Genomic DNA, 16,679 nt, shown 5'->3' with positions numbered 1-16,679 from the left:
ATTAGGGGCCATTTCAGATGGCAGGCGGGCAGCAAACAGTACCAAAGGGCAGAAGGAGGAACAACAGGGGGAAACTCCCCTTGGCTCTTCCCAGTGTTGCCGCACCAAAAAACAAGAACAGGGTCTGCAGGGACAGAGCTGGGCTTGGTAAGACCTTGGAGAAAAGGCATCTCTCTTCTTCTAGAAGATGGATATTGAATTGCTTATGGGCTGCTGTCATAGGGTGCAGCCCAAAGGGGGTGGGGGTTACTCCAAGGATGGCACTGTCGTCATTGGGAGGGTTGGAATGAGAGCGATCTGCTGCACTCTTAATTTCAGTCTTGTGTCCCCTTGGGAGTTTTAGCATCTTTTGGAAAAAGAAAGAAAATGAAGAATAACGTTTGGAGGGTTGGAGGGGTGTGTGTGTGTGTTGGGGAAACAACACTGCATGTGTGCTGATTAATGCATAGTTATCATAACTGGGCTGGGCTGGGCTGGGCTGGGCACTGGGGAAACTTGTGCTCTGTATGAGGCTTGTTGTCCCTGAGACCTTTGGAAAGAGATGGAGGAATTTTCACTTGTCTGATCCCAGGCATGGAAGGCGGTTTATTTGGGAATTAATTAACCGGGTAAACAATTACCTTTGTTACCCGGTTCCCTCTCCTCCACCCAAAAATGTCCTGGTTGCCTTACAAACGTATAGCTATGCAAACAGTATCACACCAGTACAAGAATACGTTTAAACTCATTTTTACCGAACTCAGTGGGTTTACTGAACTCAGCTTTGTGTCTTTAGAGGCTCACCCAGAGCTAGAAATCTCCTTAAAGGTGCAGCACATTTTAAAAATCCAGGGCATAATTAAACAAACCCGCTCCCCTCTCTATTGGCACCAAGCTCATAGCAAGCAACGATTTCTACAAAAAGGCTCAATAGAGCTGTTTTCCTCAGTCTTTGTGTGTGTGTCTGGCTGCTTAATCCTTTGTGGAGTCCTGAGGGTTCTCGGAGCTTGGTTGTTTTCTTGCAAGTGTTTCATTACCTGGCTAGGTAACATCTTCAGCACTGAAGATGTTACCTAGTTGGGTAACAAAAGATTTGCAAGGAAACAACCAAGCTCTGAGAACCCCAAGGACTCCACAGTTCAACCCTGAGCTACACATATTCGCTTCTATTGGCTTAATCCTTTCTCCTGGGTTGGACCTCCTCTTGTCTGGCCCATCTTAATCCCATCTGCTCCTCCTTCTCTCAGCCCTTTAGCTATTAATTCTCCCCCCACCCCACCCAGCTGGTCCACTGGGCAATTTCCTCACTGAGGAAACTTGCCACTCTTGCTCCATCCTGATTGGCTGAACTACTGCTGATCCTCCTGAATTTGTTGCACCCCACAAACTACTCATCTCCCCTTGTCGGTTGCAGGAAGTGCTGCAGGAGGAGAATCCTTGAGCATTTTCCTTTTTACCTCTTGCTCGCTAGTCTATTTTTTCTACCTTAACTTAAAGTTTTGTAAGTTACTCCCTTTATCTCCTTTAGCTGCCTCTTCCAGGGCTAACCATTTCCTTGTCTTGCTTCTCCTACCTGTTGCTCTCAAGCTAACTTCTTCTCCTTTCCTTTCTCACCCATTTGTGTGCATACCTGTCTGCACCCACAACTCTATATCTTTCCTAACTCATCTATATTTTATTTGCCTTTCCTGTATGAGACAGGCTCACCACTTTCTAGAGGCCTCCAGTTCTGATTTCCTTACTGATTCCATGCTGTCTAAAAAGCATCTTTATTTCTTCCTTAATCTCTAGCTCCATTGGCCTTAGTCTCTCCAAGGATCCAACAGTATTTCCTTTGTTTTTGATTTCTTCCAAACTGGTGCAACCAGAACCCTAGCACTCAACTTCCTTTCTTCTTCTGACAGTTGGTACCAGAACTTAATTCATTTACTTATTGTTCTGCTGCAACCAACTGGGTTGTTTCTGTAAGAATTAGTAAATTCAATATCTAGGTCCCCCCCCCCCTTTTTGGCTGAGTGGCTGAGGTCGCTGAGAAGCAACACAATCTCCAAGGGAGAACAGATGTGGTACAAATAAAGTCTGTACTGTACGTTTCAGAGGATGAGAACTGGTACACGCTTTAGGGGAAAAAGAGAAGAAGACGTGGCCCCAGAAAGGAAGTCAAGATTTTGTTTTAGCATCAAAACTTCTTATTCCCCCACCCTGTTACTTTGTTTAGTGTTTTGGAAATTAATCCTGTATTTAGGTGAATCTTCCGTGAAACTGGAAATGTTGGGGAGGGGTATATATGTTTGTGTGTTGTTAAGTGAGGATCATTAGGCCTTACTACTGCATAACCTAAAAAGTAGGAATTCTTTACTCCAAATGAGCAAAACAAGAAGATGCAACACGCCAAAGGCCCCAGCTTTGTTGAACAGCCGCAGCTTATTTGCTAAAGAAGTTCAAGGTCGGTTAACTTCGTTGTACCTTTCAGCTGTCATGGAGGGCAGATACTGAAAGATTAGCATTTGTTGGTTTTATAATTGCATTTCCTTTTCTCCTTTGTTTGGCAATCTTTACTGGAAAATCAGGTCTAGATATTTCTTCTATATGACGTGTCATAAACAATTAAAATTTGTGCAGCCAGAGGTCTAGATCTAGTGGTAAGATAGATAGATAGATAGATAGATAGATAGATAGATAGATAGATAGATAGATAGATAGATAGATAGATAGGCAGGCAGGCAGGCAGGCAGGCAGGCAGGCAGGCAGGCAGGCAGGCAGGCAGGCAGGCAGGCAGACAGACAGACAGACAGACAGATAGATAGATAGATAGATAGATAGATAGATAGATAGATAGATATGGAGGTTGTCCTACAATTGGGGACTCTCATGTGCGCCTAAACATTTATTGTTTCAGCTGTTGGACAGCTGCAAATGTTTGTTTATTTAAAACTTTGTTATGTCTCCAGGTTTGGATTATGGACAGAATCCTTTGAGTGAAGCTTGATTTCTGATCACTTCACTGGCATGGCTGTGTAGTTTTCCCAGCAAAAATATGGAAGTGGTCACCCATTTCCTTCTTTGGAGATGGCCTTCCTGTTTCCCAGTCTAGCCCACAGCCTCGCTATTCCTGGAAGAATTCCCATCCAAATCCTAACCAACCCCAACCCTGTTTGTCTTCTGAAGCCAGATGTTGCCACCTTCTGAACCCCACTGTCTAGTGATGAAAACTATGGGCAGGATTTTACAGTGTGTGCGTGTGTTTGACTTTTGTCTCTCTTTCTGTCTTGCAACAGATCAGAGCCAAGGTATCACTTCTTATCCTGGGTCATGTTCTTTTCAGTTGCTGTCATGCCTACTCTCCTCCCTGCATTCTTGGGCCTTTGCTTCTGCCAGCTGATTTCCAGTGCCCCCTCTGAAAGTGACACTGTGGTGGTCACCAGCAGTGGATCCATTAAAGGCATGCGAGTCCTAACTAGATCTGGTGCTGTAACTGCCTATCTAGGGATCCCATATGCTGAGCCTCCAGTAGGGAAACTGCGTTTCCAGAAACCTGTCCCACATCAACCATGGAGTCGTGTCTTGGAGGTGACCCACTTTGGTAAACCTTGTCACCAAAGGACCTCTTTTGGCTTTCCTTTTTCAAATATGTGGGTTGCCAGTACGCCACATTCTGAAGACTGTCTTTTCCTCAATATTTGGGTGCCTCATCCCCAGCCCTCCATGCCAGTTCCTATCCTTGTTTGGATCCATGGTGGAGGATTTATTGTTGGTGCAGCGTCTTTGGACTTATACAATGGGGCATCATTAGCTGCTACCGAGAATGTCATTGTGGCATCAATGAACTATCGGCTGGGGGTCTGGGGCTTTCTCTACTTCCCACCAGAAATCCCAGGGAATATGGGTTTATGGGACCAATATCAGGCTCTGAAGTGGTTGAAGGAGAATGCAGCTGTCTTTGGGGGTGATGCAGATAAGTTGACTCTCATTGGTCACAGTGCTGGAGCAGCCTCTGTGGGTTTCCACCTCCTGTCCCCTGTAAGCCAACCCCTTTTTGCCCGAGCTGTGCTACAGAGTGGAGCTCCCACTGCACCCTGGGCTTCGATTCAGCCTGAGAACATCAAGCAACGTGCCCTTTATTTAGCTAGAATGCTGAACTGCACTAAAGGGAATCACAGTGCCACAGTGAGCTGTCTCCAAAATAAGGAAGTTGGTATGTTTAAGAATTTCAGTTTCTTCTTACCCATCTCCGATGGGGATTTCCTTCCTGAAGATCCAAAGAGACTTCTACAGACTGGAAAAACTCCAGCAAAACCACTACTTATAGGTGTTACAGGTGACGATGGCTCAGTCTTTATACCTCAAATTCTGAATATTATAGAAGAGGACAAAATTGTGACCTGGGAGCAGATCACACCAGGTATAAGCATCATATTAAAAAGACATCTTGAAGAAGATATTCTCAGGGCTGTAGCACTTAAGTACAATGAAGAGAACCACAGGCCAGATCTGTACCATCAGATCTTGGCCCATTTAAGCAGAGATCACTATTTTGTGTGCCCGCTAACTGAAATTGCTGCAAGGATGGTAGGAACTGGGAGCTCTGTGTATGCTTACTCTTTCAACCACCACATTCCTACCTCCATTTGGCAAGCGTGGATGGGTGCAGCTCATGGAATTGAGGTCCCTTATCTCTTTGGAACGCTCTCATCACTTCCAGGATTCAATCAATCAAATGCAGAAGTTGACATGGTGCTAAGCCAACGTGTGATGCACTACTGGGCCCAGTTTGCCAGGAGTGGGTAAGACAATCTTGGGAGATGCACTTAAGCACAGCACCAGGGCATTTGTTCCATAAACCTGGGCCTCTGATAGTTGTATTAGATAGACAGTATGGGAATTAAAGTGTTGGTCTTGGATCAGGGAGACTCAGTTCAGACCAATAATGGATAAGGAGCTCGTGGGGTGACTTTGGGCCAGTCAGAAATGCTGCACGTGGCTAGCAGCTGTCTCGCAAAGGGCCAGCCACGGGATGCCTCATCAACAGTGGGAGGAAGATGGTGAAGGCCAGCTGGGAGTGGCAGGGGTGATGGAGTGCAGATCGGCAGGGGGCAGGGGTGGTGGAGCACACAGCAGCAGGGTGGCAGGGGCAGTGGAGTGCAAGGTGGCCAAAAGGGCAGAGATGTGGGGAGATAGGTGGCTGGGGGGAAGTTGAAGCATACTCTGTGGTCATAAATGCAGGTGGGCTGTCAAGCGCCTGAATTTTGATCACATGACTACAGGGACACTGCAACAGCCGTAACTTCAAGGACTGGTCATAAGTACCACTCGTTCAGTGCCATCGTAACTTCGAAGAGTCACTGAATGAATGGTCATTAAGTGAGGGCTACCTGTATATGTGGAAAGGCAGAATATAAATTAAAATGATTTAATCTTTGCAAAAAGCCCTGATGCTGAAATGACAGTTTTGTCAAAGTAAATTTTGGTCCACATCATTTCTATTTCCCAAAGGAATGAGTAGAAGATGTGCTTCTCCAGGCGCTATGATCTGCCTCATGGCTGACGTGTGCTACTGAAAATAATGATTTAGAAGCAAACAACAATAATAACACTTGAAAATGCTCAGCTCAGGAGACAATGTAAAGTTGAGATGTCAGTCATTCTATCCTTGATCTTGCCGTTCAGTCTGACTGTTTTCTGTAATATGATCATTTTATTTCCTTGACAGGAATCCCACCAAATCCACACCTGGGGAAGCTCAATGGCCACATTACAATGCCACTGAGCAGAACGTCTTCCATATCACCACTGAGGCACCTCGAATCATGCAGTTTTTGCCTCCTGAGCATTGCAGTTTTTTGGCAACCCATGTTTATAACACAACAGGTATTGGTGAGTTACTATTCCATTCCCATGTGTCAACCAAAATCCCTTCACACCATCCATTTTTTTCTTCCTAACAAACATAGTTGCCAGGGATGCCTTCAGCGTCATTTGGCCCCAAAATTGCATATTCTAGTGTTGTGTGTGTTTTGGCATGTATCACTAGCCTTAGGCCACTGAATGGTATAAATCTGAAAGTTTTGGATGATGACTTGATTAAAACTTGAATGGCCTGAAAATGGTCAAGGCAGTTGTATCATTTTAAGTATGGTGATATTATGCTGTTGTTTTCTGCAGAACATTTGTATAAAGGAAACTCCACTGAACTCTGGTGTAGCTGTATAATTACTATGTAAATTGTGGAATCACACAGTTATACAGCGGTGGGTCCAGTAGTTTATTTTCTTTTTCCCTTTTCCAGATGTAGCCCAAGAAGAGGCCGTGTCATCGGGCCAAACAAAAGACAAGAACTGACCAGAACATAATGAAAGGAATTCTCGGGCAAGTTTACTGTGTTGGATGGAGGGTGTGTGTGTGTGTGAAAATAAAGGAAAGGAGATATATGGAGAATAACTGAAAGTGGGTGTGAATGGAGAGGATTTGCTTAAAAATCATACACAACTAAAGGAGAGATGGAGATTGCAGGTGCATAGTCTCAACCCCCACTGAGTGACAACTCCCCTCCATGCATATATGGATGTGTGAGTTAGAATCTACTTTAGACATGGGGTCACTGGGCATATCGATAACAGAATGTAATGCTTCCTTGAACTCAAGTTTGATTATTTCATGGACACATCCAGGTAGTTTTCTGTGGAGGGGACTTGCTACTGCTTTCTTCCCAGACACTTTTTCAGTCTCATATTCTGGTCTGTATCTCTGATGTTTCTTGTTGATCTTCTATCCAAGTACGAATCATATGTGATCTTGCTTAGCTTTGCAAGATCAGCTTAGGTTAGCTAGATGCTGCTACCTAGCTGGGCTAAAGGCTCCCTTAAGTGCTCAACTCTTGGTGACTTCATGGACACATTGTTTTGTTTTGTTTTTAATAACCATATAGGCAGAGTTTGTCATTGACTTCTTTCCTGATTTTTTTTTTTTAATTTCCCTATCTAGCCTACGGTCCTGGGATTCTCTGGTGATCTTCGATCCAACTTCTAACGAGGTTCAATCTTGATTAGTTTTTTTTTTTGAGAACAGCATTCTTCAAGATGTTTTGAACATGGATTTCAAAGTTTTCTGAAGAAGAGCCTCTATCTCCTTTCTTCTGGGTTTGCATAAATGCTTAATTAGAACACCGATTTAACCAGGTTTCTAGGTTTGCGTAACTCATTGAACCATACTAGAGAGTGTTACATGAAGCTTCCATTTTGACTGAAAAAGCTATTTTTGAGTTTTCTGGGGTATTAGTTGTTCTGTACAAAATAACTTCTTTTTGACAGGCAGCAATATTTAACAAACCTTTTGGGAAGATTTCTTATGTTATTGTGTTATGTAACTGTGATTGCTCTTGTGCTAAACAAGTTAGAAATCCTACCAGATTTCTAGCTCTCTCTGCTTTCAGCTGCACTTAGAAAACATGGGCTGTCTGGGAAATGTTTGTTAGAGTTTGGGGAGCAGATAGGAAGTTGGGTTTTATGCCTGTGGGAAGAAAGAAAACTTGAGTGATAGTGAGAAAAAGATACCCAGGTCCTCTTATGTGGACTGCTTGTAAACACATAAGTTTACATAGTGATGACAAACACTAGTGAGCAGAGAAGTGAGAAAAAAAGAACAGCATCAAAGCAGAAGTGTATGGCTGAGTGTGCCTCTGAGACTAGTGCATTCAAATGTTGTCTTTTTCCTTTAGTCCCTTGCAGAACCTATTCAAGCATCCTAGTTTGAAAAAAAAAATGTTTTATATCCTGCTGTATTCTAATAGATTCTGTACCACTCTTTACCACCATTGCTGAAATAGCTCAGTAACATTATTTTCTTGGGATAGACAAGGCTGCTGGTTTACTGTTTTGTTCTTGTTTTTAAATAAGTCCAGGGATCTACCATTTCATCAGTTACCTGAGGTAGAAGAGTTTCACCAGGCTAAGCAAAGATCTTGACCACTATGCTATTTCAGGTTCTATGCCTAAAGTGAATTATGGAACCTTTTTATCTTGTTATTTATTTAATTGTTGTACGCTGCCCAGAGTTGCTTTGTGTGAGATGGGCAGCTATATAACTGTGATAAATAAATAAATAAATAAGTACATGATAAATATTGGCTCAGATATAAGGGTGGTTTTTCCTCTGTGAAGTAGATAATGAATGGTTGAGGTTAGCCTGCAACAAACTGAAACATCCGTTTGGGACTTTATCTCAAACAGAGAGGAACATCCGAGTAACATAACAGGGAAAGGTATATCTCAGAAGTGGAACAGAGAAATATGGCTTGAGGTTGCTTTGAAGCTGAGTGTGAAAGTAATAGAAGAAAGTACTAGAAGACAATGTCCATTTATGACCTCCAGAAAGAGTTGTCTGCTCATTCTGGTGACAGAACAGTTGCATCCTGTGAATAATCCCTATTCCTGATAGAATAAAGTGTCTCTCCTAAGATCACTGAAAGATAGAAATTGATACAAACAAAAACAGCACAATTGTCTTAATATTATATATTGCCCTCATCAGCCCTAGTAAATGGCTCCTCAAAGGCTCCTGTGTAAATTATTAACCTTAATTATAAGCCTGTGTGTCTATCCAAAGAGCTCCAATGTATTTAATGAATAAAATACAAGCAGAATGATACCAGATAGTTTTTATGCAAAGCTCAGAGGGCACAGGATAATAGAGTTGGAAGGGACCTCAGAGGAAGCTACCTATTCCATTGTTTTATACTTCTTGCCATCAGGAAATTCCTTCCAATATCTAACTTGAATCTCCTTCTCTATAGTTTCAACCTATTGGCTCGGGACCTGTCCTCCTGAGCATCAGAGAGCAGGTCTACTAACAACCATTTAGATATTTGAAGACTGCTATCATATCTTCCAGTCTTCTGTTCTGCAGGCTAGACATACCCAGTTTGTTTAGCCATCCATCATGTAGTAGCCCTCTTCTGAACTCTCTCTGCTTTGTAAATTTATCAAAGTCCTTTTTAGGTGGGACTGAGGTGGCAGAAGCGGACACAGTGTTCCAAATAGGGCCCAACCAAGGCTGAGCAGAACGGGACAATTACTTCTTGAGATCTGGACTTTATGCTGCTCTTAATATATTCCAGAATAGCATTTGCATCACTCTTTGTTCTCTTCCCCCACCTACTCAGGAGAGCCACCACCTTGACCAGTGCCATTCGACCTTGAAAACTCTTCCTCCAGATTTCAGTTGAGTGGGCTAGTTTTGGTTACTCGGTAATGCAGAAAAGGGCCGTTCTAGACCCTTCTTCATCAGCAATTTCAAGTACCATTTTGACCTCTGAAAAAAATATCTCATGACCCAGGCTCAAAGGAATAAAGGATACATATCGATGATGTTCAAACAGATCATTGTTTATTCTCAGAAACTTAGCAAGGTGGGGCTGAACCCCAAACACAGCTGGACAGCCTTTTAGCATGCTTCCTCTCCTGCAAGTGGCTTAGTTTATGTCCTCAAGTCATCCTAAGTGATTTGAGCATACCACATGCTTATGGTTTTAATTCAACCATTTTTACCCGATTCATCAGCCAAAAAAGGTTCTCAGATCCGAAGGAAGACAATGCTTACTACATAAGAGACACAGCACAAAAAGAAAAGGAGAGTGGGAGGGAGGAGGGGATAAAACAGCAGGCATGGGTTCACAAAGTTCACCCAATAAATACAGATCAGGGGGGAAAACATTCATCTGAGCCCCCTCCCCCATCTTTTCCCATTTCATTTTCTGAAAGTCTAATTTTTCTCCATTTGTTCCCATTGAAATAAAATCAGATAAATAGGAATATCTGGAGAAACCCCAAACGTAACTCTTTGTTTCATCATTTAACAAATGTGTTATATTGCCTTGAATGAAAATGCTTGATCCATCTGATCATTTCAAATATTCAATCATAGTTTGGGTCTGATTAGGGACAGATTTTTCTCTGTGGACCCTCTTACCATAAGCCCATTCAGGAGGCTGGAAACCTCACACAATTCGTTCAATTAAGTTGAACTTAATATTGTCAGAAAAGAACTTTCAGCTAAACAAAAGTTAAGGGAGAGGTCATTTGATCATCAGAATAAGGTGAATTCACCTGTTAATTTAGAGGACAGTTTTTTAAGAGGAAGAACCATAAATCAGTAGGGTGAGACAGAAAATAATCAGCTTAGTATGGTAATCTTTTGATGTGATAGTTTTTGATTTTGATTTTTTGATGTTTTGATGTAATAGTTAAAAGGCACCAGGGTAAAAACTAGGAGATCATGAGTTCTAGTCCCGCCTTAGGTACAAAGCCAGCCGAGTGACCTTGGGCCAGTCCCTCTCTCTCAGCCCCAGGAAGAAGGAGGCAAGGGTAACCACTCCCAAAATCTTACCAAGAAAACTAATGACCAGGAGTCCAGATGACTCAAAGCCCCCCCAACAAAAGGTGATCTTTCCAGCAGTGATTGCCTTTTCCCACCCTAACATTTGTGAACAATGATACATGATGATAAATCATTACTCTACTGCAGAGTTTCTCAATGTTGCCAACTTTAAGATGAGTGGACTTCAATTCCCAGAATTCCCCAGCAAGCATTCTGGAGGGTTTGAGGTGCCAAGAAATGGCTGCCTTCATCTATCAGCCATCTTCAAGAGAGTGATACACTTTTACAACCAATACATTCCAAAAAGTACAAAGACCATGAGACCCTAACACAAAACAGATAGTTTGTTATCATCGAACCAGCTGAGTCTGTCTTTCTGCCCTTGCAGCTTATAGTCTGAAGTGCCACTACTGTGTTCGGGAGGATCCCAGGAAAGGCTGCAGTAAGAAAGAGAATATATGCTTTCCAAAAAATAACAACAAATGCATTGCAATCCAAGTTTTTTTCCGTAAGTTGAAATCTTGTAGAAGAGCTGTGTTCCAATATCGCAAAGAATTATAATAATCAAGGATCCTGAGTACAATTACGAAGGGTACCTTAAGGAAGAATAAGAACCAATACATCTGTTGTAGAACATATTTGAAAAATTTTTGCTTTATTTGGCACCCATTGTTGTTTTCCAATTTAGACTTTCTATTATTTATCTCTATGCATCTTTCTTTGGTGATTGCCCTCCCCTTTTTTTTACCTTCCTTAAGTATCCTTTTGTTTTCAGATCTTTACTAAAATTCTTGCACAGCCGTGCAGACTTCTGCTGTTTTCCATTCAGTCCTCCCCGGAATCATTTACAGTTGTATTTTAGCATCTCCTTACGTAGGAACATCCATCCATCTTGAGTTTATTTTACTTTAGCTTCTCCTTCCATGGAATACCATTTATCATTGCTCTGAGTTTATTAAAATCTACTTTCTGAAAGTCCAAGATATGCGTTCAGTCATACCCTACTTTAATTTCTCTTATAGTTAAGAACTACACCACAATATGGTCATTTTCCCCAAAGATCATGCTGTTTCCACTTCTTTAATTAAGTCTTACCTATTTGTTAGTAGCCAACTTAAATCTAGCTTAGAAAGGCTCTATTGAGAGAAACATGCCACTTTTCTTAAAAGAAAGTATTATTGATTTTGGTGAGATTTTGGTGATATCTAATAAGTGAGATTTTGATGATATCTAATCAGACTTTCAGTGAAAAAATGGGACTAAAATTAAATATAAAGAAGACCAAACTAATGACAGGTACAACAACCAACCTTTGAACTGATAATGAAGGTATCAAAGTGGTAGATAGCTTCTGCCTTTTAGGATCAACCATCAACAGTAAAGGAAGAAACATCAAGAAATATGCCACAGACTAGCATTTGGTGGAGCAACCATAAAGGGCTTGGAAAAGATATTTAAATACTGTGAAGTGTCTCTGTCTACAGAGATCAGAATAGTGCAAGCCACCCTGTGACACTCTATGGAAGTGAAAGTTAGACTTTGAAGAGGCAGGATAGGAATTGATGCCTTTGAACTTTGGTGTTGGAGAAGACTCCTGAAAGTACATGGACAGCCAAGAAAACAGACAAATGGATCATCATAACAATCAACCCAGAGTTCTCACTCAAGGCACAAATGACCAGGCTCAAATTATTGTACTTTGGACACATTATGTGAAGACCCAGCTCTCTGGAAAAGGCTCTAATACTGGGAAAGGTGAAAAGAAAGAAAAGAAGAGGAAGACCAGCAGCAAGGTACATGGACTCAGCAATGGTGATGGGGCACCATTGGAAGACTTGAAAGACCAGGTTGGAGACATGTTGTCTTGGAGAAAACCTATTTATGTGGCTGCTAGGAGTCAAAAATGACTTGATGGCACCTGAACTCTTTCATCTTGGGGATCCACCACTTCTTTGTGCATTTCTGATTGCTTTCTTTAGGTTGATTGATCTTTGTCTTCTGAGGCTCTGTAATTACCTTCCTTACTTCTTTTAATATCTTTGTAACAGCCATTATGGTATAATGGTTAAGGTGCTGGTTTAGGAGCAGGAAAATCCAGATTCTAGTCCTCCCTTAGGTCCAGAAGCCAGCTGGGTGACCTTGAGCAAGTCACTCCTTCTCAGCCCAAATCAGAATCAGGCTCTGCAACAACCTGGGTGAAAAATAAATTTAAAAACACATTTTTTTGCAGCCCCTCCATCTACTGGCAGCTTTGCTATAAGAACTGGGAAACAAGGGGGGCAACTGATAAGAACAACAGTTCTGTAATCTTTATGAAATAGATCTGGACAATTTTCTGGTTACTTTTCTCAATTTTAGCTAAATACATTTGTGAGGAATTTGAAAAGCAACAAGATGAGAAACCTGTAGGGTATCATGAATGCTGGCAGGAGACAAAACAATTCTTCTTCATTTTAAAAAATATCAACTTTGCCAGGTTTATCAGCAGGTGGACCTTTAAAGATTTCACTTTCTGCAGATGAAGGATGTTTTTTTTCTCACAATCAGCTTTTGAAGCCTTTGGAAGTCCTCCAAAGTTTAAGACATAATTGAAGGAGAAATATATCAAATTTCTCCCTACCAATTAAACAAACTGGTAGTCCAAGATAAGACATTTTCTCTAAAGCTAACAGGGAGAATAGGAGACCTGCAACCAATAAGTCTCCATCTTAACCAGGAGATGGGTCCAAGACCTGCATCATGCTGGCTCTTCCTATCAAAATATTATTTGATCAAAACACTGAATGCTTTTGCTGAATTATGTCTTGTAGCAGTGCTACAACATCCCTTTAACTGCTTGATTACTTATTAGAAAGTGTGTGTGTGTGTCACAGAGGACGTGCCTGTGCCCATGTCCTGCTGATAGGTTTCCTGTTGGGTTTGGTAGACCATTGTGGGAATAGAATGCCGGGCAAAACAGACCTATGAACCAGCAAGGCTAATCTTCCACTGAAGCTTGAAACTGTCATACCATCAAAGATTTAATACAAACGCCTCCTCTTTTTCAAATTATGGAATTATCAGCCCCCTAGACATGAGCTGTTTTCAGATACCTTGTTTACCTTTTTTTGTTGCTGTTGAACAGGCTTCCCTCTGCTTTGCTACCTGGTCAATTCAGCATGATTCTATTAAATGAAATATTTTGTTCTTCTGGAATAAAGGAAACTGAAGCAGTTGACCATAATTCCTGATATTACATGTTGGAGAATCCAGAGAGAGGTTCCATCTCCCTTTATTAAGAACTTCAGCTGGAAGAGACACCAATATTTTGGCATTTTTTCTGCTTCTTAATTCAAATTAAAAGTGCCTGTAAGGTGGATACTTTTTTAAAAAAAATAATTCAATCATATTAGGGAGAACTATCTTTGGGGTTCTCTGTTATTTTAACTGCATTCTTACTTTTGTATGGATTTCTTGTACAGTATTAGCTTCGATGGTCTTGGTTGTATTAAAATCTACGGGTCCATGATTGCAATAAATTCTGCACTTATTAGCGATACATTGCAGAAGCCATAATGTTCTTCCTATCAATTCCGAAAATATCCAAAGAATTGTCAGTGACATCTCATCTTTTCTCCCTTTCAATCCTGGTGTCTTTTTGCAGAAAACAAACTGAAATACAGAATGGAAGGCTGTTCTGCTAGCATTAAAGACTATGCACAGAGAAGAAGATACAGCAACTTAGGCTATTTTGTGAATGTCACTTGCTGCATCAAGGATCTGTGTAACCACTCAGAGAATGATATTTGACAGTGGTTGTGTTTTTAAGAACTTGCATGCTCAGAGATTTGCCTTTACTCCGGGTGTCTGTGTGGAACGGCCCCTGAGCAGACGCAAATTTCATTTTTACTTTTAGTAAGGAAATGCACTCATGCTACGTTGCTCATATAAAATGAAGGAGAAATGTATTAATATATAATATTAATAATATTTTTATTTTAAAAATAAAAAATCATCACAGCCTTTACCTCCTTATCGAGTATTTCATACATAAGTAGACTCCATCTCTCCAAAAAAAAAAAAAAAAAATTGTAACTCCCACCAGTGACTCTTTTTAAGATAAATTCTCTCCCACAATATTTCAGTTTTCTTTCTGGGTGTTTCCTTTCCATCTCTCCTCCACTTCAACACTGCTCTGTTGTGCCAGAGTACAGTCTAGCAGAAATCCACACTAGGTTTCCTGGAAGCTTAACTTAGCTGTGACTCACCTCCCTCTCTCATTTCACCTCCTTCTAGTTTTCCTGTACTGTTTTTATTCAATGAAGTTATTTTAATAGAGCCAGTCTGGTGTAGTGGTTAAGGCATCAGGCTAGAAATTGGGAGACCATGAGTTCTAGTCCCACCTTAGCACAAAGCCAGCTGGGGGACTTTGGACCAGTCCCTCTCTCTCCGCCCTTGGAAGAAGAAGAAGACAAGGGCAAACCACTTCCAAAACATCTTGCCAAGAAAACTGCAGGGACTTGTCCAGGCAGTCGCCAGGAGTCAACACTGACCTAAAGTCAAAAAAGGAGCCTCGCAATACAGTTCTCTGACCCCTTGGTATTCCAGCTCTTACATTGCTACCCCTGGGATATTAGGGAGTGGATTTATCAAACAATATGGATGTTATAATTGGAAGAGAGTTCAAATTTATCTATTCTGTATTTGGACCAACTGTGCATAACTGTACCCTATGCATAACATTAGAAAAGTCCTTCAGGAAATTCTGACTTTCTCACTACTTTTACTTCTACGTTGCTCACCTCCCATCTGGATTACTGCAGTGCACTCTACATCGGGTTGCCCTTGAAGACCACTTGGAAGCTACAGCTAGTCCAGAATGCAGCAGTGCTGATAGTTATGGGTGTTACATTGGTAACACCTCTCAGCAAGCTGCATTGATTCCCAGTGGGCTTCTGGGTGCAATTCAAGGTGCTGGTTTTCACCTATAAAGCCCTTCTTGGCACAGGGCCCAGTTATTTGTGAGACTGCCTATCTCCAATCATTTCTGCTCATCTCACGAGATCTGACAGGGTAGGCATGCTCCAGATCCCCTCCATTAAACAAATCATGCAGTGAGACCCAGGAAGTATGCCTTCTGTGACATAGTACCTGCTCTGTGGAACACCATATCTCCCAAGATTCAGATGGTCCTGACCTGACTAGCCTTCCATAAGGCACTGAAGACTTGTTCTTCTTCCAAGAATTGGGCCAGCTTGTTTTTGATGTTTCTGCTTATATGTTCATGGGGTTGCTCTAAGAGTCCTCTGAGAAGATTATAAAGAAGATACAAAGGCAACAGCTATTGTTCCCCAGAAAATTATATTCTGAACTGCACTGATGTTGAACATCATCTTTAGAGTTCATGATGCCAGATAGCTGTTGATTGTCACATCTTCTGACAACAAATTCTATTGTTTAATACTGTGCCATATGAAGGAGTGCTTCTCTTTCATCTGTCCTAGATTCCCAACTTAGATTCCTTGCAAGTAAATACATTTACCAACTAACATTCTGCTGGGTGTTTGGCAGAGTGGGAAAAAAATGAGGAAGAAGTTTTATTCCAGGACAGCATGACTACAGCTTTGAAGTACAATTACATTTTGGTGAGATTTTGATCTGAACTTTGAGTACTGTTCTTTGAGTAAAAAGAAAAGAAACATATTAGGAAATCAATTATTCATATCAATGCATTGAGAAAGCTTTTATGTAGGACATTGTGGGTATTTTTTTGGTGAAATAAATTCCCAGTTAGTTACCTGGCTGCTTTGTCTTTACATAATTGTTTTTGGATTATGTGTATTTTCTTTCTGGTGGTTTCTTGTTTTCTTGATTACAAGTAGTCCTCACTTACCAACCATAGTTCAAAGTTATGAACGCACTGAAAAAAGTGACTTATGACTGGTGCCCAAAGTTATGACTACTGCAGCACCCCCATGGTCACGTGATTAAAATTCAAGTGCTTGGCAGCCCACTTGCTCTTATGACCATGGGGACGCTGCAACTCCCCCCACCCGCCTATCCCCCCCCACCTCTTTTGACCCCTGCTGCCCTGCACTCCGCTGCTCCAGCTGACCTTGCCATCTTCTTCCTCCCACTGCTGGTGAGGCGTGCCTGGCCTGGCTGCTGGGCCAGGCAGGGCTGGCTTTGGCTGTGGAAAATGGCGGGGGGGGGGGAACGCTAAAGGCAGCCCCTCAAAGGCAGCATCCTGAAACGCCCCTTTTTGCTGTTCTCCTGGGTGGGGCTGGAGCTGGCTTTGGCTGCAGAAGAAGGAAAAACCCAAAACCCGAAGCAGACCCTTTACAAAGAGC

At 41.7% G+C, this 16,679-nt stretch overlaps 2 protein-coding genes across 3 annotated transcripts; both read left to right on the top strand.

Moving 5' to 3' along the window:
- Positions 1–66: 66 nt before the first annotated feature.
- On the top strand, positions 67–9,593 carry LOC103056206 (cholinesterase-like). 2 transcript variants are annotated; one of them, XM_088134546.1, is made up of 5 exons: positions 67–147; positions 3,258–4,763; positions 5,690–5,853; positions 6,266–6,345; positions 6,961–9,593. In XM_088134546.1, the coding sequence occupies exons 2-4, from the start codon at positions 3,292–3,294 to the stop codon at positions 6,316–6,318; spliced, it is 1,689 nt and encodes a 562-aa protein (XP_087990672.1). In that variant the 5' UTR covers positions 67–147; positions 3,258–3,291; the 3' UTR covers positions 6,319–6,345; positions 6,961–9,593. The 2 variants fall into 2 exon arrangements, with proteins under 2 accessions (XP_087990672.1, XP_087990673.1); XM_088134547.1 differs by having other exon boundaries at positions 5,690–5,847; positions 6,961–9,592.
- Positions 9,225–14,277, top strand: LY6G5B (lymphocyte antigen 6 family member G5B). Its single transcript, XM_088134716.1, has 3 exons — positions 9,225–9,270; positions 10,718–10,897; positions 13,952–14,277. The coding sequence occupies exons 1-3, from the start codon at positions 9,225–9,227 to the stop codon at positions 14,137–14,139; spliced, it is 414 nt and encodes a 137-aa protein (XP_087990842.1). The 3' UTR covers positions 14,140–14,277.
- The last annotated feature ends 2,402 nt before the right edge of the window (positions 14,278–16,679 follow it).

The sequence above is a fragment of the Python bivittatus genome, unplaced genomic scaffold (assembly GCF_059951505.1).
Source record: "Python bivittatus isolate LINGU-HERP-01145 unplaced genomic scaffold, Pbiv_v1 ctg000080_np1212, whole genome shotgun sequence".
Taxonomy (NCBI): Eukaryota; Metazoa; Chordata; class Lepidosauria; order Squamata; family Pythonidae; genus Python; species Python bivittatus.
Note: the sequence above shows the minus strand (reverse complement) of the source record. Positions and strands in the feature narration are given on the sequence as shown.